This window comes from Peromyscus leucopus, chromosome 7 (assembly GCF_004664715.2).
Source record: "Peromyscus leucopus breed LL Stock chromosome 7, UCI_PerLeu_2.1, whole genome shotgun sequence".
NCBI lineage: Eukaryota > Metazoa > Chordata > Mammalia > Rodentia > Cricetidae > Peromyscus > Peromyscus leucopus.
In genome coordinates this window covers 60,205,349-60,232,372 of record NC_051069.1, presented here as the reverse complement: position 1 = coordinate 60,232,372, position 27,024 = coordinate 60,205,349, and the positions used below count along the sequence as shown (strand labels likewise).

The 27,024-nt window shown below is 40.0% G+C and overlaps 1 protein-coding gene across 1 annotated transcript in view; it reads right to left on the bottom strand.

Annotated features, from left to right (window-relative positions):
* Window positions 1-296: 296 nt before the first annotated feature.
* Cntn5 (contactin 5) overlaps window positions 297-27,024 on the bottom strand; it is a 1,130,804-nt gene continuing 1,104,076 nt past the window's right edge. The window contains exons 23-26 of the mRNA XM_037208201.1: window positions 14,796-14,982; window positions 14,252-14,364; window positions 5,644-5,812; window positions 297-638 (exon numbers count right to left, since the gene is read on the bottom strand). Of these exons, the coding sequence (XP_037064096.1) occupies window positions 538-638; window positions 5,644-5,812; window positions 14,252-14,364; window positions 14,796-14,982 (570 nt within the window). The 3' untranslated portion in view covers window positions 297-537. The remainder of the gene's footprint in view (window positions 639-5,643; window positions 5,813-14,251; window positions 14,365-14,795; window positions 14,983-27,024) is intronic.

The window sequence follows — 27,024 nt, the reverse complement described above, 5'->3', positions numbered from 1 at the left end:
TTGAGAATTCTTTTACGTATTTACCCTATCATGGATCCCAACAACTGAAGCAATTTTTCACATTTCCTGCGGGTTTGGTGTTGAAGCAGTGATCTGATGGGAAGTTTGGAAAACACTAGACTTAGAGTCTTGAGAACATATAACCTTCTTGGGTTTGTATTTGTTTTTGAGTGGGCTGATAGAGACCACCTCTGTAACAGATGGATGGCACTCAGAGTCATCAAATAGAAAATCAAAATCCAACATATTAAAAAAATTAAGAATACATCTGACAGAAATTACCTTTGCTTACAAAATTTCATTACATACAATCTGCATATTTTTATTGGACCAAGAACTGTCCTCTCCATTTACAAAATCCAAAGAGAAACCTGATGGGTAACTCATATTCTCCCCCCAAACTCCTGAGAGTGCACCGTCTGTAGTCCCATACGTTCAAAGCTTTCCTCAGGATCCTGGGTCTCCACTCACTCTGCGTTCTGTCCACTGCTGCTTTCTCAAGCTAAAGCAAAGAAAAGCAAACTGCATGAGCAGCTTTCACCAGGAACTGGAAGGAAGCATCAAAGCCAAGAGGAGTGTTACTGAGGACCACTTGGAGAGAGAGTGCACGGTTGACTGAGCGCTTGTGATTTTCCCACCTGTGAACAAAAGAGAAGCCTCCAATGAAGCCAGTTGGTAAGAAATGTTCTTAGGGGCACTGGACTGCCAGGTTGGTCTTCTGTCCCAGGCACTATTCTGCTATGAAATAAGGCATTGTCTGAGGTCTCTGCCCTCACAAGGAGGTTGAAGTCTATCTGCAAAAATGTACTGGAAAGCTGAACCATTTCTAAAATACAAATCTAACAATGAGAATGGGAGATTTTCACTAGTGGTGCACAGATAGGAATATTTTAAGGTCAAAGTATGGGAATGAAATCATTGCTGTAGAGCATAAACAGTTCAAGAACTGAAAAATAATTAGGAAAGTGTGATGTGACATGAATTCATAATATTCTATAAATAATAAAATTTAACAAATCCTTTTATTTATTATATTCATGGGTGTTTGATTATTTCAGATGATCAGACTCAAGTCCTCATTTCAAAGTCGGCAAAAAGGGCAAACATACCTATCATTCTTACACTTAGGAGAAGTTCTTTCATGAGATCAAATCATCATATTCAGTTTGATGAATTGAACTAACTGCTTTGAGTTGATTGGTCTAAAGTGGTTTGAAAGCACCATATGCCTGTAAGCTAAGAACCACTTTAAGACAGTAACTGTAGGAATGATTTTTCAAGCTAGAAGTATACTGAAATATCAGAGTCATTGACATAACTACTCCTTGTATGTCAAGCATGGTAATAAGCCCTTAACACATTCTATCTTTCTTGATCCTTGTTAACATTCCTATGTGGTAAATAGCATGGTCCTTCTGTTGCAGATGAGAAAAAAGTATTGCTTAACAATTAGTGAAAAAAGAGCCCATGAATTTGAAGGAGAACAAAGAGGAGTATAAGGGAAGGTCTAGAGGGAATAAAGGCAAGGGAGAAATGTAATTATATTATAACCTAAAAATAAAAAGTATAAAGAAAACAAAAGGTGATGAATGTGATTAAAGTACTGAGCTGGCGGTTTGTTGGTCCAGATGCTCTCCTGGATTGTGTCTCTCAAAACAGTGACTTAGTTTCCTTTCTTGTTGAGATGATGAAATAACTCTGACAAAAGGCAATTTAGGGAAGAAAGGGTTTATTTAGCTTACAAGTCTGTCTTATAGTTCACTGTAGCAGAGAAATCAAGGTAGCAGAAACTTGAAATAGGCAGTCATATCACACCCACAGTTAAGAGCAGAGCAAAGTGAATGCATGTGTCATCACATCCTCCCTACTCCTGTATAGTCCAGGATCCCCTGCCTAGGATATGGTGTTGCACCCAATAGGCTGGGTCTTCCCACATCAGTTATTACCATCATGACAGTACCCCACAGACATGTTTGCAGGACAACCTGACACTTCTCATTAAGACTATCCTTTCAAGTGATTCTAGATTATATTTAGTTGACAAAAATCATCACAATGACTGACTCTGAGTATAATCTTAAGATAAGGATTAAAAAAAATTACACAAATCTTAAAATCTGAAGCTAGCTTTGCTGGTTAGATGAGTGCAATGACATCATGGGGTAAGTTTTTTTTTTTTTTTGCTAGAGATAGGGAATTTAAATTTATTCCTCACATACTTGAGAGCAAAAGAAGAACTTTGCTGATAAACCACACATGCAAACATCCACACATCCACACATCCACACACAGAAGGTAAGTCTTCACTTGTCAATTTTTGTCACTAATGCAATAGAAAGATAGTTAAAATATTGGAGCATTTTGAGTAATTTCATATTTTGCAAAATGTATCGATTGTAAAGTTTATGGCTACATCTGAGTTATGACAAGAAAGGTAAATTAGATGACATACCTCACTGGAGTGGCTTGGGCACGTGGAAGAAGAGAAGCATGCCCAAACATCCTTTAATTTGTTTGGAAGTTGCTGTGTTAAATGTATTGATGATCCTGTAAAGTCGTCTTTAATGTTACTGAATAAAGTCTATCTTTCACGTTCTAAATTAAACCCACTAATTAGATATGTTATCTTAACACAGCTAAACAGATAGTGAAACCCAACCATAAAGCAGCAGTGTTGAAGGATAAGATCCACCCCAGCTGTGAAGCTGTCCAGCTGTTTTACCTGAGCAAGTAATTTCAGCTGCTTAAGAATTTGCTTTTTGACAATATAAGAATGAAACCAAGCCTCAGTTGGGTTTTATGGGGCTAAGTTAGACAAATCTATGAGATTTCACATTATTGAAATTTAGGAACTGCTAATTGCCAAAATGCTATTAACTACAACATAAAAGTTGCTATTTTTCATAGATATTGCAAGTTAATTAAAATATAAATGGGAAAATCAAAGTCTGTATAAGTACTTCCAAACTACTGAAATGACTCAACAGAATCTGTGTTTGAGTGAAAAGGAACCTTTTAGACTCAGCATAATGAAATTCCTAACTCAAAAGATGCTGTATTGGGTGGGCAATGTCCCAGTGGGTCAATAACTTGGCACACAAGCATCAGGTACTATGTTGAGATCTCTAGCACACATATGAAAAGCACACTTATAGTGGGATACATCTGTGATTTTCATTCTGTGTGGCTATAGGGGTGGATGCTGTGGAACCCTCTGAGAAGCACTGATGAGCCAGTCTGGCCAATATAGCAAACTTTAGGTAAAGTGAGAGATTCCTTCCTCAAAAGAAAGGTGGAGTTCATGTGAGTAATGATCCAGACATATAGTTACCCACAGTTTGGCTCTTCCAACCTTTCCCCCCCACTCTTCTGCAATGATCTCTATTGGCTGAATGAGAGTCAATTTTCTTCAGAGATGTGGCCCCTGATAGGCCTCCTCAAATTTACAGTAGCGGGTCCCACACCCCTGTACATCCTTGCAGCCCTAAGTGGACTCAGTGCATTTTAAAAAAGAGCACCTAACGTTGGGGTAGAAAAGTGGAGGTGGTGTGGGCTAAGGGAGAAGTTGGAAAAGGGATAGTGGGGGCTGGGTTTGATAAAAACTTCATTATACATGTATGTAATATATAAACATATATGTATGTATAAATATATACATATATATATGACATTTTCAAGCAATACAAACAAAAGTTGGAGTGTGTGATGGTTTGAATGAGAATGGTCCCCATAGGCTCACAGATCTGAATGCTTGCTTGCAAGGGAGTGGCCGTTTGCAACAGTCAGGAGGTGGGGCCTTGTTGGAGTAGGTGTGGTCTTATTGTGAGTGTCACCGGGGGTGAGTATTGATGTTTCAAGGGCCCAAGCCAGCTTGTCTCTCTCTCTTCCTGATGCTTGTGGATTTGGATGTAGAACTCTCAACTCTTTCCAGCACCATGTCTGCCTCTGTGTCATGCTCTGTGCCATGACAATAATGGACTAAACCTCTGAAACTGTAAGCAAGTCCCAAGTAAATGCTTTCTTTTAAAAGAGTAGCCTTGGTCATTGTGTCTCTTCACAGCAATAAAACACTGACTAACACAGAGAGCAATAGAGGAAGACATTAGACACCAACCTTGGGCTTTCCACATGTGCACACACACAGTGGGAGGAGCTAAAATGGAAAATGTCTTGTGCAATATCAAGAACAGGATGAAGGTCAGCAAATACTTGCTATGTTGTTATTAGAAGCTCGACACTATGGCAAAGGAGGCTGCCATCATTTTAATTTCGAAGAAAACTTTTTTTGTGTGCCTCAAGGTAAGTTAATTCTTACATCTCTTCACGTGTATATCCGAGAAAGTGAGATCTCCCCCCATTTTGGGAATGTCTTTTCATTTTATGATTTGTTGTTTTGTTTTTATTTTGTTGAGACAAGATTTCTGAACTGTAGACTAGTGTGGTCTTGAACTCAGGGATTTGCCTGCCTCTGTCTCCTGAGTTTAGGACTAAAGGCATACACCACCACACCCAGCTTTGTTTTTTCATTTTAAAGTAACTTTTGCTGTATATATGTATGTATGTGTATATATATATGTATATATATATATATATATAGAGAGAGAGAGAGAGAGAGAGTATATGAATAGAATTCATTCAGATTCCTAGATTTTTAAAATCATTTTTGCATAACTTTTTCTCATTTATTTCACTTATGCAGCTATCTATCATCTATCAACCATCTATCTCTCAATCTGTATCTTTCCTCAGTGATTTGAGATAATGTGCCCTTTCCCTTAAACATGCCAATGGATGGCCTCTAAATATAAGGCATTGCATGTTTTTTTAAGTGTAACATTTTTATTCATGGTATGGGAATTTCATGCACACATACAATGCCTTCTGCTCATACAACGTTCATTTCCTAATAAAATTGCTATACAGCTTTTGAAAGAAACAAACTGATGCTGAGCTGGATGCACAGGCTCTTGTCAATCACGCTCTGTAGTTCTGTAAACTTTCATTCAAGAATTTGGATCAATCATGAGCTTTTCCTTAAAGCCCAGTGTTGTCCTTTCCTCAGCTGTATTGACTATCAGTCTCATTTTAAAACAGAACCTCAAACGCTGACTATACAGCGAGTGTATTACTAGGGTAAGCCACATGCAGAGCCGTCTATAGCATCACAAGGCAAGTGGAAGCTGGGAATTGCTGCCCAATAAATAATACATATCATAAACCATTAAGTGCTAATACTAAAAATGATGACTACAATATGTCATTGGTTTAGAAGTCAATAAATGTTCATTTTTAATTTTAAAAGACTTCCCTGTAAGTTCCCTCTTGTTTCATAGTGAAAGAGAAGTAGGCATGTCAAACTCACATAGTACCAGTCGAAACACAGCTTTCAAAACCCAAGTGGCCATTTACTACTTAGCCCAGGTTAGGCAAAACATTTTATAGGAAGTACATCCTGATGAAAGCCTCGCCTGCTTTCTAAGCTGTAGGTATCATTTATGCTAATTGCAGAATGGCATGAATTTCAAGGAAGAGAAACATCTGAAATATTTCTGAATTCTGCCATCTATCCTTCAATGTCAAGCAGATTTCGACCCCACTGCATCGGTGAAGTCCATCAGATTGAGCCCGCTACGTCAGACTTACCTGAATACGAAGGTACTCTGATCTGGGAGCTAGCTGTTCCATCCCCTCCTTCACTGTAGGCTCGAACTTCAATAATGTAGACTCCGGCCTCAGGGAGAGGCACTACAGCTTGAGGTTTCTGTGTTTCAATAACTTGACCTTTGCTCTGACCCTCTTGCCTATAAAAAACCTGTGAACAGTAACAGAGGCTGGAATGATTTGTTACTCAGTTGGACATTGCAAATGTTTCTTGACTGCCGACTACACACTGTACTCTGAGCTGGGCACAGGACTCCACTGCTGAGATATGTAAGCAAATGGGCTGCAAGTGTGACACACGGTGATGGAAGAGCATATGGGGCAATAGCAATGCAGGAAGGGAATGTTTGAAGACAGCTTGAAAGCAGACATGTGGTTTACACCAGTAATCTGAGTACTTGAGTGTGTGGCAGAAAGATTGCCCTTAGTTCAAGACAATCCTGAGCTATAGGGTAAGATTCTCAAAAAAAAAAAAAAAAAAAAAAAAGAAAAGAAAAGAAAAGAAAAAAAAAAGTAAAAATAAATACAGAATTAACCAGATGGAGATTTCTAGACATAAGAGAATAAAAATAGAAAAAAACAAGCCCAAAACATTTAAAGTAATAAGAAACTATGATACCCATGCAATGGACAGAGCACATGAAAAATAAGAACAAGAGAAGTAAGATTAGAGAAGCAGGCAGTAAGTCACGGGCGAAGGCTGAAGCCTGGTCCTTGAAAAGGGTGGCGTACAGAACAAGAACTCATGTTCCCTGTGTTCATAGCAGTTCCTCTAACACCAGAGACGCAATTAGCAGTGAAATTGGGGGTGACATGTACTATAACGGATGTGTGCTTGGAGACGCAACAGTGTGTAGAATGGCTTGGAAGCTCCTTGAGTGGAAAGGTATAAAGAGAACATTGCCAAAAATTTAAGACAAAACTCTTAATAAATGACAATCAGAGTCAAAACTTCAATTTCCATTTTAGCAGAGTTAACATACTGATGAACTTGTGTTTGGATGACAGTGGGATACAGACTTAACTTTTATTGACATGCATCCATAATTGCATAATTAAACATATTGCATGGCGAACGGATGCACAAATCTGGACACAACATTATCTGGTTGCTACACAGCCGAGACTGCAGAGGCAGTGAGATCCTTTCTAAAAGGCTGTGGCGAGTTAGGACAGGAATTCCATTAGGAGGTGAGTGCTGTGCACTGATCACTTTCTAACTATCCACTATGCAATGCTTTCCTTATGCTTTTGCCTCCAATAATAGTTTAGTATAATTGGGGGGGGGTTGTATAATAGCCAAACAGCAGCACTTAAGATACATTTAGTTCATTTTTATTTATTTCATTGTTTTATGCATTTTCGTAATGATTGGTGTTATGATTCCTTTGTCTAATGGAAAAAATAGCAGAGGCTTGGGCATTATGCAAATATGGCTTCAAAACAGTCTTCTACAAAACCAAATCAAGCCAATCTCCCACATCTGCCTGACTGGGTAAATTACTGACCTTTCCCAGCCTGAATCCACTCTTTTGTTTGTAGAAATAATGCCTCTTATTTCATGATTTTTTAGAACTAAAGGGGCAAGAGCATATGAAAAGAATCGAGCATGGGACTTGGTGCATATAAGCTTAATGAGAAAAAGTCATTCATACTACCGCCATTGTTGACTGCCAGTGGAATGGTGTTTCAATTTCATGTGCTTGAAGCAAGATAAATCATACACACACACACACACACACACACACACACACACACACACACACACACACGCACAGAGTTCTTATAGAAAACGTCTTGAGCTTGAACTAACTTGCATGCAACAAAATAAACCTCCGAGAAGCGGAATTTTGGGTGGGGTTGGGTGGAAAGTGTTCAGGTTTGTGTGTATGTGAGTGCAGAACCCAGAGGCTAACCTTGGGGTATAATTTCTCAAGAGCCAACTACCATGTTTTTTGAGACACAGTCATTTACTAGGACCACAGACTCCCATATTCAGATGGGCTGTCTGACCCTAGGCCCAGGGATTCTCTTGTCGCCCCCCATCTTCTCAGATGTCTGGCTTTTTCAGTGGGTTCTCAGAATCTAAGTGAGGTCCCCATGCTTGTGTGGCACTTTACTGACTGAATCATCTCTCAGTTTCTAAAACAGCATTTTATGATTGCTTTGCTTTTTGAGACAGGGTCTCACTATTTAGCCTTTGTTGGCCTAGGACTCCCTATGTAAATTGTGTGGTCTTGAACTCACAGAGATCTGCCTGCCTCCTCCTCCAGGTGCTGAAATTACTGTATATGCTACCACACCCAGCGCCAAAGCAGCATTTTAGATGTTGATATATGAAGTGACATGATTCTCTCTTTGCTTTTATGTAACACACATTCCATCCATTCTTGGATCTGAATTTGCTTGTGGGTCTATAGGAAACTGCTTGTTTGAGTATCTGATACTCTATAGTTTTATATGCTTAAATTCTTTCTGGGAAAAGATGCCATAGCTTGAATAGACATGAAAAATGATGTGCACATTTCTACATCTTTACCTGACTGAGCATTATGCTTGAATATCCATCAGAGAGACTGTAGGTATGTAGTGTCCTGACACAATCTAATGTCAGAGAGAAATATGCAGTACAACCAAGGGTGGTGTGTGCTATAGTGGGAAACATTTGATAGCAAAGCAATGCACAGAATGAGTGCTTAGATTTGGTGAATCTTGGAAGATGGCTACAGGAGTTTCTTTAGGCTTAAAAAAATCACAAATATATCAAATTTCATTATTTTGATTTTGACTGTAACATAGTCATGAATTCTAATCCTATCATCTGCATGTAGCAATTAGAAATCAAATTTATAAGAATGGAGATGTATGTAAATTGGTAAGGATTGGCAGAGGAGTGACTATTTCAGAGACATGGTTAATGTGGTTCAATAAATTACAATTTTTATGACAAAGAAAAATGCAGCCAGCAATGCACATCACACATTGCTATAAAATACAGAGGTGGAGGAAAACTTGTGGATCAGTTGAGATTTAGGAACAGATGAGAGAAACAGCAAAAATATATTAAATGTCAGTTAGTAGCTGCAGAGAGAGTCTGAGATTAAGTGTGGCTTTTATCGATATGTAGGGAGAAGTAACACGTATCAGTAAAGACATTCACCAAATAAAGTCAACTAAACTAATGGTTAATCTTCAGTACTTTGGAGCATCTTGGCCCAGTTGAAAGCCCTGATTTAGAAAAATGAATAGGAAATACAAAAAGACAAAAGAGTTACAAAGACATGGCAAGATAGTTGCTGACAGTGAGGAGGTAGGGAGTTCTTCCGCAATCCGGGCATTTTTAGATTGGCACTCACACTGACAGCTATCTTTATCCATAAAATAAACTGCCTGCTGTAATGTCAAGATGAGTTTCAAATTCTACTTACAAAACAAATAAGAATATTAGATTATCCAAATAAAAGATCCTAATAAATATTTAGTTGGTATTGCTACTGTTTTAAAAAAGACTGATATTTTATTTATTTATTGTTTACATGTGTGTATGTACTTGCATGTGTAGTGGTCAGATGTCAACCTGCAGAAGTTAGTTCTTTCCTTCTACTATGTGGGTCCCAGGGATAGAACTGAGCTAGACAGTCTTGGCCATAAGTTCCTTTATTGCTGCACCATTTTGCCAGCCTGGTACTGCTATTCTTAAAAGAAAATGGCTGTTGTAAGTATATGGTGGTAACAGAGTGTTGAGGTCAGTGTGCAGAAAATACAACAAAAACATGTTGATGATGCCTACTGACGCCCCTGAGAAGTTGGCATCCTGTCAAAGGGAAGGCCATTCCTCAGCTTAGTATCTTCGGAAAAGTTGATGGGACCAATGATATGGGTTAAGGGTTATGAAGCCCCAGGGATAAGAAGATAGGTGAAGCAAGACACACCAAAGGTGGATGAGTAGCTGAGGATGGTTGTACATGCCTGTATCCCAGCAGTTGGGAGGTTGAGGTGTGAGTATCAGGAGTTAGACTGGATGGACAAAGAAGATCAAGGTCAACATAGGATACTTCACAAGACTTGGTCTCAGAAAGCAAACACAGCAGTTTGTAAGCACAAGTACAACTGGCCGAAGAGTGGCTGAAAGGACTTTCGAAGCCACTGCTTCTCACTGGGCAGCTTTCAGCCATTTGTAGGCACTTCCTCCTTCCTCACACGCTGTGCCAGTTGGTTTTTGTCAAATCGACACAGGTTGCAGTTGAAGATAGAATGTCACTCGAGAAGGGGACTAAATCAGAGTGATCCATAAGCAAGTCTATACGGGCATTTCCTTGGCTGATGGTTGATATGGGACAGTCCATCCTGTTGTGGGCAGTCCCATCCCTGGCAGGTTGTCCTGGGTTGTATAAAAAGGGGAGCTGAGCAGGCTTTGAGGGACAAGTCAGAAAATTGCATACTTATCTAAGTAAGTATAATAATCTGTGAGTCTTTAAATTGTCAACAGGTAGAGTTCTGTATCTGGAATGGATATAGAATGAAAGAAAGACTATAAAAATGTAGAGACTCAAAACCATAGACTTTCATGTCCATTGACTCATAAACTCTTGAAGAAACGGAGAAGCATGGGCTTGAGTGTTCCAGTTACATCACCCACGTGTGAAATAACTCTTGGTGTACATAACTCTCAGGTGGCAGAAGGCCTTAGCTTTTGACTAAACTGTTACGAGCAAAGGAAATTCTCCACATATATAGATGGGCCATTTGATAATTAGTAAACTTTGCACCTAATTAATACCTGTTCTTCCTGGCATGAATTGGATGGGAAGGTAGAGACAGAAATATATAGTAAAGGGAATTTTAACCTAGAAAAAAGAATTTTCTAGGTGTAGATTGACATAGCAAATATTTGCCTTCCAGTTCTCAGCCTGAGGCTCTTGCCTTGACTTCTTTCTGGCAACCTCTGTCTTTTCAGAGTGAGAACCTTCTTTGTACAAGCAAAAGCATACCCCCTTGAATACCAAATACCTCTGCCTTGAATACCAGAAGCAAATTCTATTTTTCTAGATCAGGATGGCCTTAAATGACCTGCACTTCCCTACAGATGGCAAAGATAGATGGATACTCTTGCCTAGACCACGTTCCTCCTCAGAGTCATGTTCCAAGTGTGTGTTCTCTGTAAATCTTTTTGTTTATATTCTCAGCTATGGTTTCTAGCTACATTCCTGTTTCATGATGCCTGTATCCGGAGAACCCTGCACTAAGGCCACGGAACACTGTGAAACCTTCTTATCAAGGGGCCCTTTGTATCCACAGTTGTCCTAAGCACTGTCCTGCCAGCAGAGGTTCGAATAAGGTTGGCAAGCAAAAGAGTGAGTGAGGAGGGCCTGACTCTGGAAGTTGTTGGCAACTTCCTTCATCTAGGTCTTCCTTCTCAGGGGGAAGAGTGTGGAACTTTTTCAAGGAAATGAAAAGGAAAATACCATCTTGCAATGTGCACCTGCTTTTGTGCATTTATACAACTAAGATGAGCTATGTTGGCGGCTGTTCCCCAGTGAGACAGTATTTCAAAGTGATGTGTGTGGTCTTCACCAAGAGAAAACAGGAATTGTCAGTTTCCTTTGTTAATATAGTTAACATTTTAGTCAGGTAGTCTCCTCCACTAGAAAAAAATAACATCTCTTTCTCAATACATGCTACTTAAACAGCAAATTATTTTGTACAAATTACATAATTCTTAAAATAATGCTGTTGCATAAATACTGCTAATACCATTTTTTTTTAACCAGTTTTAACTGAAGAAAAATGAAACTCAAGGAAGTTTAAAAACTTATTCAAAATTATGCAAGTAGGATTTGATGAAGTAGGTCTGATTTAGAAGCCAATGATCCTTGTCTGTCATATCACAACACATGGGAAAGTCATGCTGAAAAAATACATGTTTGGTAAGACCCAGAGATAAATAATTGCATGAGATATTTCAGGCTGGGTTGAAATTATTTTTGAATGAATTGAATGAATTGATTCAACTCTCCTGAGAGTGTTGAGGATGAGTGTTCTTGCCTTCAAGGTGCTCTCTGTTGTTGGGAAACACCACATTTGCTGGAAATGATAACAAAGAGTTCAGTGTCACTGGGCATGCTGGTTAATTTAATTGCTAATTTGACACAACCCAGAATCACTTGGGAAGAGAGTTCAATGAGGAATTATCAAGATCAAGCTGGCCTGTGGACATGTGGATAGGGACATTTTCCTGGTTGTTAATTGATGTTGAAAGACCCAACCAACTGTGAGCTGCACTACTCCTTAGGCAGGGATTCCTATTATAGAAGTATAATAGAAAGGAATGTTCCTGAGAGAAAGCAAGCAGGAACCACACATTTATTTTTCTCTGCTCTTAGTTGTGGATGTGATGCTTCCGGTTCCTGCTTTGACCTCTCCTACACAGTAGAATTGGAAGTTCCAAACTCATTTTCTTCTTGAAGTCTGGTATTGTATTACAACCACAGAAATGAAACTGGAGTCAGATACTCAGGGAACTGTACACGCTGCCTAACATGCTTTCTTTAGCCATTTACAACTTAGGCTCACTGGCGGGGCACTTAAGCCACCGACCTTCTTGGTGGTCATGTGATTTTGTTATGTTGTTCAGAGGATTCTACATTGCCTTTCCAGTTCAAAGGCTGTTTGTCTACTTCTCATGCTGTTAGTTTGCCCCTGAATGGTCTGCCATCACTCTGAAAATACTGCTTCCCTTACTATTGAAGAGTATACCACCTTAAAGGGTGAGTTCAAAGGATGCGGTCTGTTGGGGAAAGATGTGGAAATGAGATGGCTTATTGAAGGATCCAGAAAATGACCCATCTACTCCCTCAAAAGATGAAATTCTGTATCTCTGAGAAGTAGAGTCAGATCTTAGTGTGTGTGTGTGTGTGTGTGTGTGTGTGTGTGTGTGTGTTTCAGTGTGAGACTGCCTGTGATTACTATTCATTTCAGTTAAGAAACACTGTAAGGAGTGTCTTCTATTTACTATTATACACACCCATTCATGCATATATATGAGTGCATATTGCATTTGTAGCTGCATCTGTTGTTAAGTTTCAGATTTTTACTAATTTATCCACAAAATATTATGTCACCATTTCTGATAAAAAAAAAACCAATATCATAATGGTTATCAGCCTAAATACTGTCATAAAAAACACTTTCAAATCTATTCTAAATAGCATTCAACTGGTAATTCTGTACAAAATTAAATATTAAACTCTGATGATAGGGCCCAAAAGTTAGCTATTTGGACACATTAACCCACAGGCCATACAAAGTTGTTTCTGGAGGTGAGTAGAGGTTTCCACCCCCAGATGTCCTATAAACACAAGGCTAGATACCTGTGGAATGTCTTTTGTAGCATTCTGTCTCTCTCCATGGACTCCTTCCTATGTAATGTGCTGCCCCAGCACTTTATTTTTGTTTTACTTTTTGTTTTATGGTTAACAGAACATATTCAGCCTTAGAGGTTCAGGCTTTGTCATCTGCCAAAAAAGTTTACTGGAACACTATGCCAGGGTCCTCCATCTGGCACCAGGTGCTGCAGGGCTGTCTTCACACGACTTACTTTCATACTGAATTCAGGGTACTACCGCTTTTTCTAACCATTTCTTTCCTATGCCTTGTGGATTTGGAACTGAGGTTGACTGCTGCTTTACACACCACAGGAAAACACTCACTCTAAGAAAAGACAAATACGATCAAAGGATCTTCCACATGACCCAGCTATACAATACTTGAGTAATTACCGAAAGTTTGTTTCTAAGTTGAGCTATGTCAGAGATAATTACACATGACTGATAACTATAATACTATCAATGATAGCTAAATTATGGAACCAATCTAGGTGTTCAACAGCAGAGGAATAGATAAGGAAAACATACACAATGGAGTTTTCTTCTCTTTATGTCATTTGCAGGCAAATGGATGCCATTGGAAAGAATTGTGAAGCAAGTTAAGTCACTTGCAGAAAGATGAATACTATATCTGTAATCCCATTTGTGGTTTATAGATTCCTCTATAGAGAAATATAAAACCATGCATGTATACATGAGAGTAAACTAGAAGTTACATCATCTAGGGCAGTGGTCCTCAATATGTGGGTCTTGACTCCTTTGAGAGTTGAATGACCCTTTTACAGAGGTCACATACTAGATATCCTGCATACCAGATATTTACAATATGATTCATAACAGTAGCAAATTACAGTTATGACATAGCATCAAAATAATTTTATGGTTGGGGTCACTACAGCATGAGGACCAGTATTGAAGGGTCTCAGCATTAGGTAGGTTGAGAAGAACTGGCCTAGGGGATAGAGAAGATGAATGAGAACGGGATCAGTGAGAAAATGAAGGCTGGGGCAAGAGGAAAAGAGAAAACAGGCTGAACCTATAATACAAAATCTATTCAAGCCTCAAACCCACGTCTGTGAAGAAGAAAATACCATCAAGAAAGCAAAAATGCTTATAAGAGGATTCTTGGTGCCCCATTCACGGTCCACCCTTGCAGTATCAGTTTTCGACATGTGCTTATGTTTAAAGAACAAACAGATACTAACCTTGTAGCCCATGACTTCAGACTCGTTGGCTAAAGGTCGGACTGGCTCCCAGCCTAGGGAAACCTGAGACCCCTGCTGCTCCCACCTGAGGTTGCCAGGAGGCTCACTTGGGGCTGTAAGATAAAAAGGGAAGCAAATTGATAAGCCCCAAATGCATTTCTTCATTTCAGTCCTGAGAATTTCTGTCTCGGTGTCTGGTAGCTGGCTGGTGCCATAGGCTTCCCTCCAGCTGGAATCAGATGAGGAGGGTTTGCTCCAGGACTGTCATTTTAATAGCTACTCCACTGAGCTTTTGAACTTGAATCCTTTTATCTCCCTTCTGTGTCAAAATCGCTTTGCCTTGTTTCACAGGATGATAACCTTTACAAACTGTGAATGCAGAGTTTTTTTGAGCTGGTTTCGGAATTCAGATCTGAGCACTGAAGCAGGACTCCCTTTGACACTGCTTATCACGCACCCTGTGCGGCTTCTGATCATGTGGCTTTCAGAAACCCAGAAAGATGTTCAGTTCTGTCAGAAACAAACAAAAGCCCAGGTCACTTACGGTGTCTCTTGGTGGTGGCACTCACTTCCCCGCTGGGTGGCCCAAATCCTGCTCCATTGTAAGCCCTGACTGTGAGGTGATAGCAGGTGTCGCCTTCCAATCCTGTCAACATGACAAATGACTCATTCCCTCTGGTTCTGACTGTTTCTGCAGAGTCTTCTGGTTCCGCATCTTTCCAGTAACCAATCTGTCAACACATTATCGCAAGACAAATGAATTTAAAAAATTTCCCGGGATTATGGTTGCCTGCGTACCCCTTCTCTTTTCTTTTGCTCCCCTGTCTGCTCTGCCCTGGCTACTGTGGGGTTGAGGTCAAATGGCATTTTCCAGATTCTCTTTTAGCTAAGCTTGCTGGTCTAAGAGGTGGGCAACGCGAAGTGAGTTTAGAATCTTCAGATTTCCCCCGGCATGTCTCAGGTGGTTGTGACATAGGAATCCACCAAAGGCTCTGATCTCAATGGGGGACCTGTGTTTCACTGTGATGTCTTGAGGACCTGAGGCAGCCTAGATGGTAAGGGAATAAGCACAAGAAGGGGAAGATAATTACAGAACACCACTGCAGTCTTTTCTCCTTTGCATGCGCATGTATGTGTGCCTGTGTGTACCTATGCACATGCATGCTTGCACATGTGTGGAGCCCAAGGTTAATTTAGGAATCTTCCTTGATCCCTCTTCACTTTATTCTTTGAGGCAAGGTTTCTCAATCAAATCTTGAGTTCATCTACTAGCTTGTCTTGCTAGCCCGCTTGCTCTGGGAATCCTCTGTCTCTGCCTTGGGAAGCTGGAGTTACTGGTGGCTACCATGTCCGCCCAGCATTTACACTGCTTATGGGGATCCAAGCTCCGCTTTTCTTGCTCGTGGTATGAGCACTTTGACTATGGAGCCGTCCCCTTAGTCCACCCCTGTTTGCCTTGTATTGTTTTGCTCGTTTACAAATATGAACTGGTGTTGCCGTCTTCTCAGGTCTAACAGTTATTTTAATAGAATTTATTAGAGGTGGAGCAAGCTCTCATGCTGAGGTTGAGCGATGAGGGGTCCTTTGGTTTTCTTCTCTGGAGACAGAATGTATCAGTTATTTTTCTTCCTGCTGTGGCCAAAGTACCTGATGAGAAGCAACTTAAGTAGAAGAGGGTTGGTTTAGGCTTAGAAACTTAGAATTCAGCAGGGTCTGGCCCGGGATGCCCGGCCAGGCATGCCAGCAGAAGTGGCAGCATCTAGTCACATTGCCTCAGGTGGACAGAAGGGAGAGAGAGAGAGGAAGCAGGGCAGAGCTACAGAACCCTGAGGCCCTTCCCTCAGTGACCTGCTTCCTCCAGTGCGGCTTGATCCCTAAAGGTCCCATAAACTTCCTCAACAGTTCTGGGAACAGAGTGGTCACACACCCCGGCTGCGAGGAAAATGTCATATTCAGACTTCAGCAGAGAATGAAGGCAGTTGTGTTGGGAAAAGCGATGTTGGCACTATGCCCTTGTCCACCATCCTCGTCACACTGAGGCTTTTGGTGACTAGTTGGATGGGCATGTACAGATGCTGAATAAACAGATGGAACTCGTGAGTTCTTGGTGTCCTCCCTCCATTGTTGTGCTTTTCTTTTCTGATGGAGAACCGGCCTTTGTACTCCTCAAGTTCTCTGGCAGTTTGGGTTCTGGTCAGGCTTTTGGTTTGGCTAGGAAGCATGCATGTGGTATGAAACCAGATGTGAGCAGAAGCCTTGCCACTTCAACTCTTCTGCTGGCAAATAAAAATATGGAGGCATTTTTTTTTCTCTTTTTTTCCTCCCAGCAGCATTAAGGCGTATTTTGTTGCCTAGTCACTGGCTTGGTGGGGCTCAAGAATTAGGTTCATTGCTTATATTTTGCTAGTTCAAATCAGAGCAGACATAACGGGATTCTGGACCTGGCATTAATCACAGGGTCTTGAGGTACGGATGGCTTCCTCCCTGTCACACTGTAGTAATCTTGGTGGCTCCCTGGTCACAACAAGGCCTTAGCTTCTGGACTTGATGGCCTCCTGCTTTTAAAATCATCAGCCTTGTCTTTTGTGTTCCTAGAGATTGATCCTGAGAGCCATTCTGGAATAATCCCCTGCATGAACTGCCTCAATTTTGCTAACTGCAAATGACACATAACTTGCTTAAAAGAGTTACCAGCTCTTCACGGTGAACCCCAACTGACATATTTGCAGAGATCTCTAATTTGTATATAAAAGAGGGCTAGTAAAATGATCAAATCTTTCAGCCAGTCTCTCCAAAGAACGCACAGTGATGAGTAAACTTTAGAAAAGTCCTTTTCTAAAACGGGAAGCCCTCCTTCTGCCTTTCATATGCTGCTGGCCCCATTATTCCCAATTCCAAAACCCAGCTTGTCTTGCTTGGACTCTGGGAATGTTTTGAAGAGAAGAAAAATCCAAGTTATTTTCAAGCTAACAAGTTGGCTGAAAAGTTACTGGCTGAATGAATACTCATTTTTCTTTTCTGGCGATGCATCTGATTTCCTGGCTTCTGCCTCGATGTCTCTTAATCAGTTACATTTTTAAAAATATAATTAAGTATATTTTGATATAACTGAGTGATTAAATTAAGCAAATTCCAGGTTTTGTAAAATTACACAGTTTGGATTTCTAAACATTGGATGTTCAATATTCTGAGTAACCACTATAAAGGTAAACATCTCAAATAAAATAACAAATGTGTGCATTGGGAAACTGATGAAGATGAAGAAGATTATATCCACTGAATTCACACCTAGCAGTTTAGACTTCCCAGAGAGGAGTCTAACAATTTATTATTATTATTATTATTATTATTATTATTATTAATTTTATTTTACAATACCATTCAGTTCTACATAGCAGCCACGGTTCCCCTATTCTCCCCCCTCCCACCCTCTCCCCTTACCTCCAGCCTACCCCCCATTCCCACCTCCTCCAGGGCAAATCCCCCCCCTCCCCCGCGCCCCCCCCCCCCCCCCCCGCCCAAGGACTGCGATCAACCTGGTAGACTCAGTCCAGGCAGGTCCAGTCCCTTCCTCCCAGACTGAGCCAAGTGTCCCTGCATAAGCTCCAGGTTTCAAACAGCCAACTCATGCAATGAGCACAGGACTTGGTCCCACTGCCTAGTTGCATCCCAAACTGATCAAGCCAATCAACTGTCTCACCTATTCAGAGGGCCTGATCCAGCTGGGGGCCCCTCAACCTTTGGTTCATAGTTCATGTGTTTCCATTCATTTGGCTATTTTTTTTTTTCAATGATTGAGTAAAACCGAAATTTATTATAAGCCACAGTCGTCCTAGGGACCTCCATGCTATATATATAGCCTCCATGGTTCTATGGGTTGTGGTCTGATTAACAATTTATTTTTAATGCATATATAATAAAGGTCAAAGGGGTTGTAATTAATAGTGAACTTGTAATTCTTTACCTTTGAGATGTGGGAGAGAACAAAAATTTGGACTGAAATATATTATTTCTTCAGTACTTTTCAAGCTTGGGTTGGGGCTAAAATGTCCCAGCAAGTCACACACACCCCATGAAGCTGAGAGTTTGCTCATTTGATTTCTGCCGTCAGATATTGATTTCCACCATCAGATATTGATTTCTGCTGTCAGATATTGATTCCATAAACTCACAAACTTTGAGTTCCACATGTGAAATTGTTGTAATGAAGTTAAAAATATCAAAAGAGATAAATATGCAGAATGCTAAATAGGAGCAAAGTACAATGATATACCTGGATGTTTTTGTACATCAGGAAGAATTTAATTTAAAAAGGTACTTAATATCAGCATCATGTACAGCCCACTGTTTCATTACCCTCACAGAACTTTGTGTTTTCTTCGATGTTTATGTATGTATGTCTATACCTATAATTTTATGTCGAGCTTTCATCCCCTGATATTGCTGTTCGTTAATTCTTTCCCCTTTTAAAGATGGGACATATACGACATAAACAATATCTTATTGTGGAGCATTTGAGTAGTTTACAACTATCACTTTTACTCTGTTTAATTAATTTATTATTTTTCCATGTGCATTTGTGTGCGTGCATGCATGTGTGTGTGTGTGTGTGTGTGTGTGTGTGTGTGTGTGTAGGCCCTAGGTTTATCAGGCATCATGCTCTATTGCTTCTCCACCTTACTCACTGGGGCAGGCTCTGTCACTCAAACCCTGATCTCAATGATCTGGCCAATCTCTGGCCTGCTTTGTCTGGGGATCCTGTCTCTGCCTTTTGGAGCTGGTTACAGGCAGCTGCCATACCTGTCTGACAAATGCTGGGTGCTGGGATCTGAATTCCAATCTTTTACTTGTGTGGAAAGTGCTCCCCAACTTTTGCTTCTGATTAAAGTGTTGCTGTGGCTAACTCACAGCAGGTGCTTTTGGCATGTTATCTTAATTTCCCAGAATAGATCTCAGAAAGGAGATTATAGGCTTGAAAGTTAGGAAGAAAATTAAGCTTTCTAATATAAAAATGGCACATTAGTTTTCAAAGAGTTTGTACTATTTTGTTTTTAACAGAAATGCACAAATATAGGAAAATTTCCATATTGTTACAAGCTCTCGGCAGACCATGGCATTGAAGCCAGAAGGTTTATATTTAAATCTTACTTTTGGTACATGTAAGCTGCATGTGGGGCAGTGTACTTAGCCAGTGCGTGCCTGTAAGCCTCCTTATAGGGATCTCTCGCTCCACTACCCTTGGCTTCCCACTCCCTGGGTGAGGTGTTCTGGTTCCTGCTTTAAAAACTTTAGAGCATTTGCTAATTTAATACATGCTATGTTTTTGGTCCTTAATATTTATTTTGATCTTTTATATTTTCTCATGTTAAAATATTAGTTTTTATTTAAAGTGTAACTGACACACAGCTTTATTAGTATACGGCAGGAAATACTGATTTTTGTACCTGTTGTTCAGTGTATGAGATTTCTATCCATGTCTTTTGCTGCAAATATCCTACTTTCCCCTCAGCTACCTGAGTTCACAAACACAAATTCTTTTGTCCTTCACATGTACCATCTTCTCTCTGTTTTTAAAACATAATTTTCTTGCACATTTGCTCTGCATTCTGAGGTTATTTCTTAGGTTTTTACTTTGAAGTCTCAATTGAAATATTTAGCAGTACTGGGGCTGGAGAGTTGGCCCAGTGGTTAAGAACACTGGCTGCCTTCCAGAGGACCCAGCTTCAATTTCCAGCACCGACATGGCAGCTTGTAACCATTTTTAATTCCAATTCTAGGGAATCTAATGCTCTCTTTCAGCTTTCCTGTGCACTGGTCACACATGTGGCACACAGACATACATTCAGGCTACACACCCATACACATAAAATAATAAAATAAAATAAAAACGTTTTTTGCAGTATTAACTTTACATCTCATTGTTCCTATTGAATATTTCATTTTGTTAATTTGGGTCCAGATTTTGATTGTGTTTTCTTCATATTCTGAGATGTTCTTTAAGAATAGAAAAGATTGTTCTCACTCATTTCCTGAAAACGTAGAATCATGTGCTTAAAGTTTTTCTTCTGGGTAAGAGATTATCATCTATCTAACATCTATCTTCTGTCATCTAACTATGTATCTGTCCCCTTTACCTAACTCATCTTATCTGTCATCTATCATCTATCTTTCTATCTGTTATCTAACTATCTATTTATCTTCTATCTATCTAACCATCTCTGTCATCTATCATCTATCTGTCTATCTGTCTTCTTCATCTTTCTAACTACTATATATCTATTAACCTATTTGTCACCTATCAACCAAATGTCTCATCTCATGTCAATCATACATTTATCATCTATATATTCATCTGTCTGTCATTTGTATATAATGTCTGTCATCTGTTTATCTAATATATTTGTCCAATATCTATCTCTATCATCTATTAAAAGGAACTTCTTGGGCCAAACAGTAAGCTCTGAAAACATACATTAATTAAAGTAACATTAAACAGACAGAACAGGTTATAGTTAGGGATATATATGCACATTAAACAGACAGAACAGGTTATAGTTAGGGATATATATGCATATGCATATGCATATACATATACATATGCATTCAATGACAATTAGTGAAAAAAATTGAAGGAGAGTAGGGAAGGGTGTGTAGAAGAATTTAAGGGGAAGAAAGGGAAGGTAGAAATGTTGTAATTATATTATAATCTCAAAAATAAAATAAACCCATTTATGTAAAATAAATATTTTTCAAATTAAAAAAGGACCAGTTTATTTTTTTATTTTTAGATTTTGTCACCCTTTATAATTACCCTTGTATCTTTCCCAACTGATCTGAAGTGTTTATAGAGGATGTGAGGCTTGTTTGAGCGAGGACACTGCATCTCTGAACCACACCTTTCAGACGGTTGGCCTGCGCTGGGCAAGCCAATGCCAGATGCCTGGCGCCAGCACAAACCCACTCCGACCGTCCTTGCACAAAGAGAAATCTCCTCAGGCCGGAGCTGAGATGCAGAGCGCAGTGGGCCTGGCTGCAGTCTCTTTCAGTGAAGCAAAGATAAAGGAGAAGGAGGCCAGAGGCTATTACATTGCTTGCTTGAACCTAGAAAATAGGATTTTGAGACTGGGTCATTGCACAAAAATGAAAGGAAAGGAAAACATAGAAAGCTCTGTAATAACTTTACTTCATGCCACTCGCTGAGATGACAATGAGGTTGTCTTTCTCTTCATGACTCCATCCTTAAAGAGAAGTAGGAAAAGCTGGGTTTATATAATTCCAGAGGATCCACTGGAGTTGCTAAAGGCAACGGTCATAATTCACGGAAACCGAGATTTAGAAGGCACGCATTCACTCCACTGCTGATCTATTGATTCTTCACCTGCACCGGCCTTTAAAAACACTCTAACCTTTTCTTGACCAATGCTGGATTGCCTCCAACATGTCTTTGGCTTACAAGACAGTCAACATCAGCATGTCCTCTGTCTAGGGCTGCAGAGTCCTGGACCAGCAGGACATGGTTCCCACAGAAGATGCATTTGTTTTACTTGGTGAAGGCCAGCTTGCCTCAAATTATCTGTCTCCAGCTTCCTACTCTCCTGATTTTAGCATTAAGTACATTATTAAAGTGGCTTTTTTCACAGTTGACACTCTGAGATGGGCTGGCAGACAGTGTGATTACATTACATGCATATTAGTTGCTCTGTACCCACAGGTAATTTTATCATAAAGGACACAATTTAATAAATCAAATAAGGTAAATAAACAATGGTTGGTTAAGGTTTGAATATTTATGAGGCGGTGGAACAATGATTAGTGGATATGAAGTGAGGAAGGTGGGAATGTGACAGGAATATCAGCGGCGTCAATTGCTGAAGCAGTTTGTGTGGTAGTATTGTGTTCCCCAAAATATTGTGCACCCTAATAAACTTATCTGGGGTCAGAGAACAGAACAGCCACTAGATACAGAGGCTAGAAAATGGTGGCACTCACACCTTTAATCCTAGCATTCCACTCTGTGAGTTCAAGGCCACATTGGAAACAGCCAGGCATGGTGACACACGCTTTTAATCCCAGAAAGCCAGCCTTTAATCCCAGGAAGTGATGGCAGAAAACAGAAGGTATATAAGGCGTGAGGACGAGAAACTAGAAGCTTTTGGCTGGTTAAGCTTTTAGGCTTTTGGGCAGCATAGTTCAGCTGAAATCCATTCGGATGAGGACTCAGAAGCTTCCAGTCTGAGGAAACAGGATCAGCTGAGGAACTGGCGAGGTGAGGTAGCTGTGGCTTGTTCTGCTTCTCTGATCTTCCAGTATTCATCCCAATATCTGGCGTCAGGTTTGATTCTATTAATATGACCTTCTAACAATTCTTGCTACAAGTTTGTAGTTAATTTTCTGAGACGCTGTTTTTACTATTTGAAAAACAGCGAAAGAAGATTGGCTGCACAGAGAGTTGAATTCATTCTCGATCTGTGTATTTTATTACAGACATTGGTTTTCTTCCACTCTCTACCATCTTTACTGAATTTTATTTAGAACATCCTTTTTCTCTTATTTTTATTACATTTATTTACTTTGTTTGTGCCTGTGTGTGCAATCAAGTGCTGTGTTCTGCATGGGGTGGTCAGAGGACACCTTGAGGGAATTCGTTCTCCCCTTGCACCATGTAGATTCCAGGGAGCAAACTCCAGCATCAGGTCTGACAGCAGATGCCTTTACCTATTGGGCCATCTCTCTGGCAGTCTTGACTAATTTTTTTTAAAAAGAAAACAATGAATAGAGAAAATTCTGGAAGTATTTAATTATCATTACTGCTCTCCTTAAATATGTTTTATGAGATGACCCACACAACCAAGGGTCTTTTTATATATTTTAATAAAATGAAGGAAGAAAAGTTTTGACCTGAATGTTAATGTTTTAGCTAGAAAAATGCTCAACGTAAAAGAATTATGCACTTAATACTATATGAAAAGTACCTATTATATGATACTCAGAATGCAGTCTTTGACCTGTATTTATCAATAAAAGATCAAAAGTGAGAATTAGCTCTGGGAAGCAGAAGGCGGAGGAGAGAGACACAGCCAGCCGCCACCATGACCAGCAGCATGTAAAGACGCCGGTAAGCCACCAGCCATGTGGCAAGGTATAGATTTATGGAAATGGATTAATTTAAGCTATAAGAACAGTTAGCAAGAAGCCTGCCATGGCCATACAGTTTGTAAGCAATATAAGTCTCTGTGTTTACTTGGTTGGGTCTGAGCAGCTGTGGAATTGGCGGGTGACAAAGATTTGTCCTGACTGTGGTCAAGGCAGGAAAACTCTAGCTACAATTAGCAATACTGAGATTTATGAGAAAGATTATTTTATAGCAAATAGAGAGAGGGAATATTAATGGCAGGTGTGGTATTTAATGAGTTAGAAAACAAACATGAAAATGAATAATCAAAGCTAACTCCTTGCGAAGTTCTGGAATTTTCGAAAGGCTCCAGATTGATTTAATCAAAGTGGGCAGGAGGAAGGAGCGAGGGAGGAAGCCGGGAGGTGTGGGATGTTGGTGACATTGTAGATCTGAGGGATATTACAGAGATGCCCAAATGAGTAGCGTGGCCATGCAAACTCTGATCCAGAAGGGAATTAAAAAATCTTCACAAACATGCTAGAGTAGTCAAAGCCACATAGACTTTTCCCTTGAGAAGCTGGAACTGCCGCAGGTCTGGTCTGTCATGTGGCGGCTTTGTTTGAGGGATCTCATTACTCTAGTCTCACAGACTAAGGTGAGGAAGATGTGGGCTGCCTTACCAGCTGGAGGCATGCAAGGGAGGGGTGATGTAGAAAAAAATCAGCTGGGAACAGAAGGGACATACAGGAAGTGAAGGAAACATAAAAGTGGTAAGACCCTCAAGTGTGCCTTAAGCTCTGCTGACATCTCAGGCTAGCATATAACGCACACTTACACAGAGAGGAACACAGGGGCCCGGGAAAAGAGGACGGCCGAAGCCAGCTCAGGTGTGAGGAAGGCACGCCAGGTTTGTGTCTTGTGCTTCCTGCTTTTGGACTTCATAAAACTGACAGTCCTCTGCTCAGGTAAAGAAACAGACATGGGGAAAGGGAAGCCCACAGAGTGGATGAGAACCTTTGCTAGCCATACCTCTGACTGGCAGTTAGTAAGAGTCAAAGAAACAAATAATCCATTCAAAAATGGGCCTGGGACCTGAACAGACAGTTTTTGGAGGAGGAAGAGGAGGAGGAGCAGGAGGAGAAATAATGGCTAAAAAATATCTCAGAAGAAAATGTTCATTGCCCCTAGTAAATCAAAACAACTTTGATTTTTATCTCACCCAGTTTAGAATGTCCAAGATAAACAAAACAACCTACAAGGAGTGTTGGAAAGATTTGTTGTAAGGTGAAGGGAACCCTCACTCACTATTGGGATTGCAAACTGGCACAGCCACTCTGGAAATCAATGTGGAGAATTCTCAAGAAACTAAAAATAAATTGACCATATGAGACAGTTATACGACTCCTCGGCATATACCCAAAAGAATCTACATCCTACTCTCCAGATCCTTGCTCAGCCATATTCACAATGGCTAGGAAATGGAAACAACCTAAAAGTCCTTTAACTGACAAGGGGATAAGGAAAACATGGTACATGTGCCCTACAAAACGTGAGTCCACTCTTCAACTCCGAGGTCCTCAGGAAGCAGAAAGCTACATTCTAAACATGTTTGTATTTCAAGGTTGGTTTTCTGAACAATTTAAAAAGATTGGTTTATTTATTTATGTATGTGTATTTGTGCACACAGGTGCATGAATGGACGTCAGAGAGGGTGCTGGGTATCCTCAGCTGTTATTATTCCTTTGAGACAGGGTCTCCTTTTCAGTCTTGGTCTCAGGTTGTATTGGCTAGGCTAGAAGCCCGTAAGCTCCAGCAAGCTTCCTGTTTCTGCCCACCTTGAACCAGGGGGACTCCAGACATGTAAGAGATGCCTGCCTGGCTTGTTACACGAGTGCCAGGATCTGAATTCTATCGATTGCACAAGTGCATTTAAGCACTGAAGCCATCTCTCCACCTCCCCTTTTGCTTGATGAAACAAACGATGTAACTGCTGAGATTTGCTTTGAAATAATAGGATTAAGTGGTGTTATCCATAAAATGGATTATTCCCCAGGTGGCACCTGTTTATGGTGAATGTCTAGGGCATAGGAATGAAAGATGCTAACTGTATCATACATGTTTGAGAATTTAAAGTCTTTTCATAATACAAAGGTAAATCTTAACTTAAAACAAAGATACATTTTTATTTAGCATCAAGATAAAATAGTGATAGTTCTGGGGGTGTAGCTCGGTTGATGAGGTGCTTGCCTAGAATCCCTTGGGATTCTAACTGCGTTGGATAGCATAAGCCTGATCCCTGAACTTGGGATGGAACCGAGCGGATCAGAAGTTTGAGGTCATTCTTGACTACATAGCAAGTTCAAGGCTAGCTTGGTTACATAAGACCCTGTCTCAAAAACAAACAAACACATTGTGATAAATCGAAGAAGAGATTTGCAAAACCTTTTGGTGCTTTTTGGACAAATATACCAGGCAAATAATTGAATAGTCTTGTGAATCACTGGGTAAAGAATTTCCTCCATGTAGCCCTCTACATAGCACAGGTGAAATAAAACCTACAGAAGTCTGAGATTCACTGTTGGTTGCTTTTTAAAAGAATTCTTTGTAATTGTCTTTCAATAGAACCAGGAAGGGTCAGGTTAAGCACCTGAAATATTTTTTTTGAAACAACAAATAAACAAACAATTTTGTTTGCTGCACAATCTATGAAAGTACCCAAAGAAGGAATCCTAACAATAATGACACGACAACCATTTGGTTTATATTAGAAGACACAGAATTTAAGAAAAGAAAGAGAATTGGCATCTTCTCACGGGCTAGTTGTTTTGCACTCTTATTTTTACATAGTGGTAATAAAAAGCACAGAGAATCTGCAAAACAAAGGCCACCCACACACCATATGGAAATGCAAACCGTCTTTGTCTCAGCGGTTTGCAACTCTCTCTGTTTCAGTTCCTTCTTCCCTCAGCTTTTATCTGCAATGCCATTTCTACTCCCTCTCCTGTAGACAAATTGAGTGCAATCTGCCTACCGTGGGTTATTGTCAGACAGCACCAAGGCCCATTTGTTTTCATCTTCTGCTCTGATGATTAGCGTCCAGATCATAAAATAAACAACAACAATCAAGTTGCTTCTCTCCTTAAGAAATCTCCACGACAACTTATTTTATAAAGCACAGCGCAATTGGTATCTTTTCAGACAATCAATAAGCTGAAATGGCTTTAGTGACAAGTCTGAAATGAACTCCTAAGTGGCAGATTCCCTGGAAGCTTCAAAATGAACACACATAAGTGCTGCACAAAGCCCAAGAAGAGGGTCGCTAGGCTACGATTTAGAGACCAGTGTTACATGGGACGAATTGTCTATCTTCTACCTTCCTCTCTATAAGCATCAAGTTCAGAACTGAAACCAAGACACTCAGCATCCATTTCCCAACCAAGAACTTGCATTATTGCTTGCTTACTATTAAAATGACTCCATCTATAAAAAAAAGCATAGTTAAAATTCTCTTACAATTGGAAGGAGTAAAAATAGATGCCATAAGCTTGGCAATCATGGGAGACTTTGTTCCCTAGGCAAAATGCATAACATTTTTTTTTACAAGAATTATATCTACTGGAAATAATTCTCCTTCCTATTTCAGCCAGCAAATGAACCT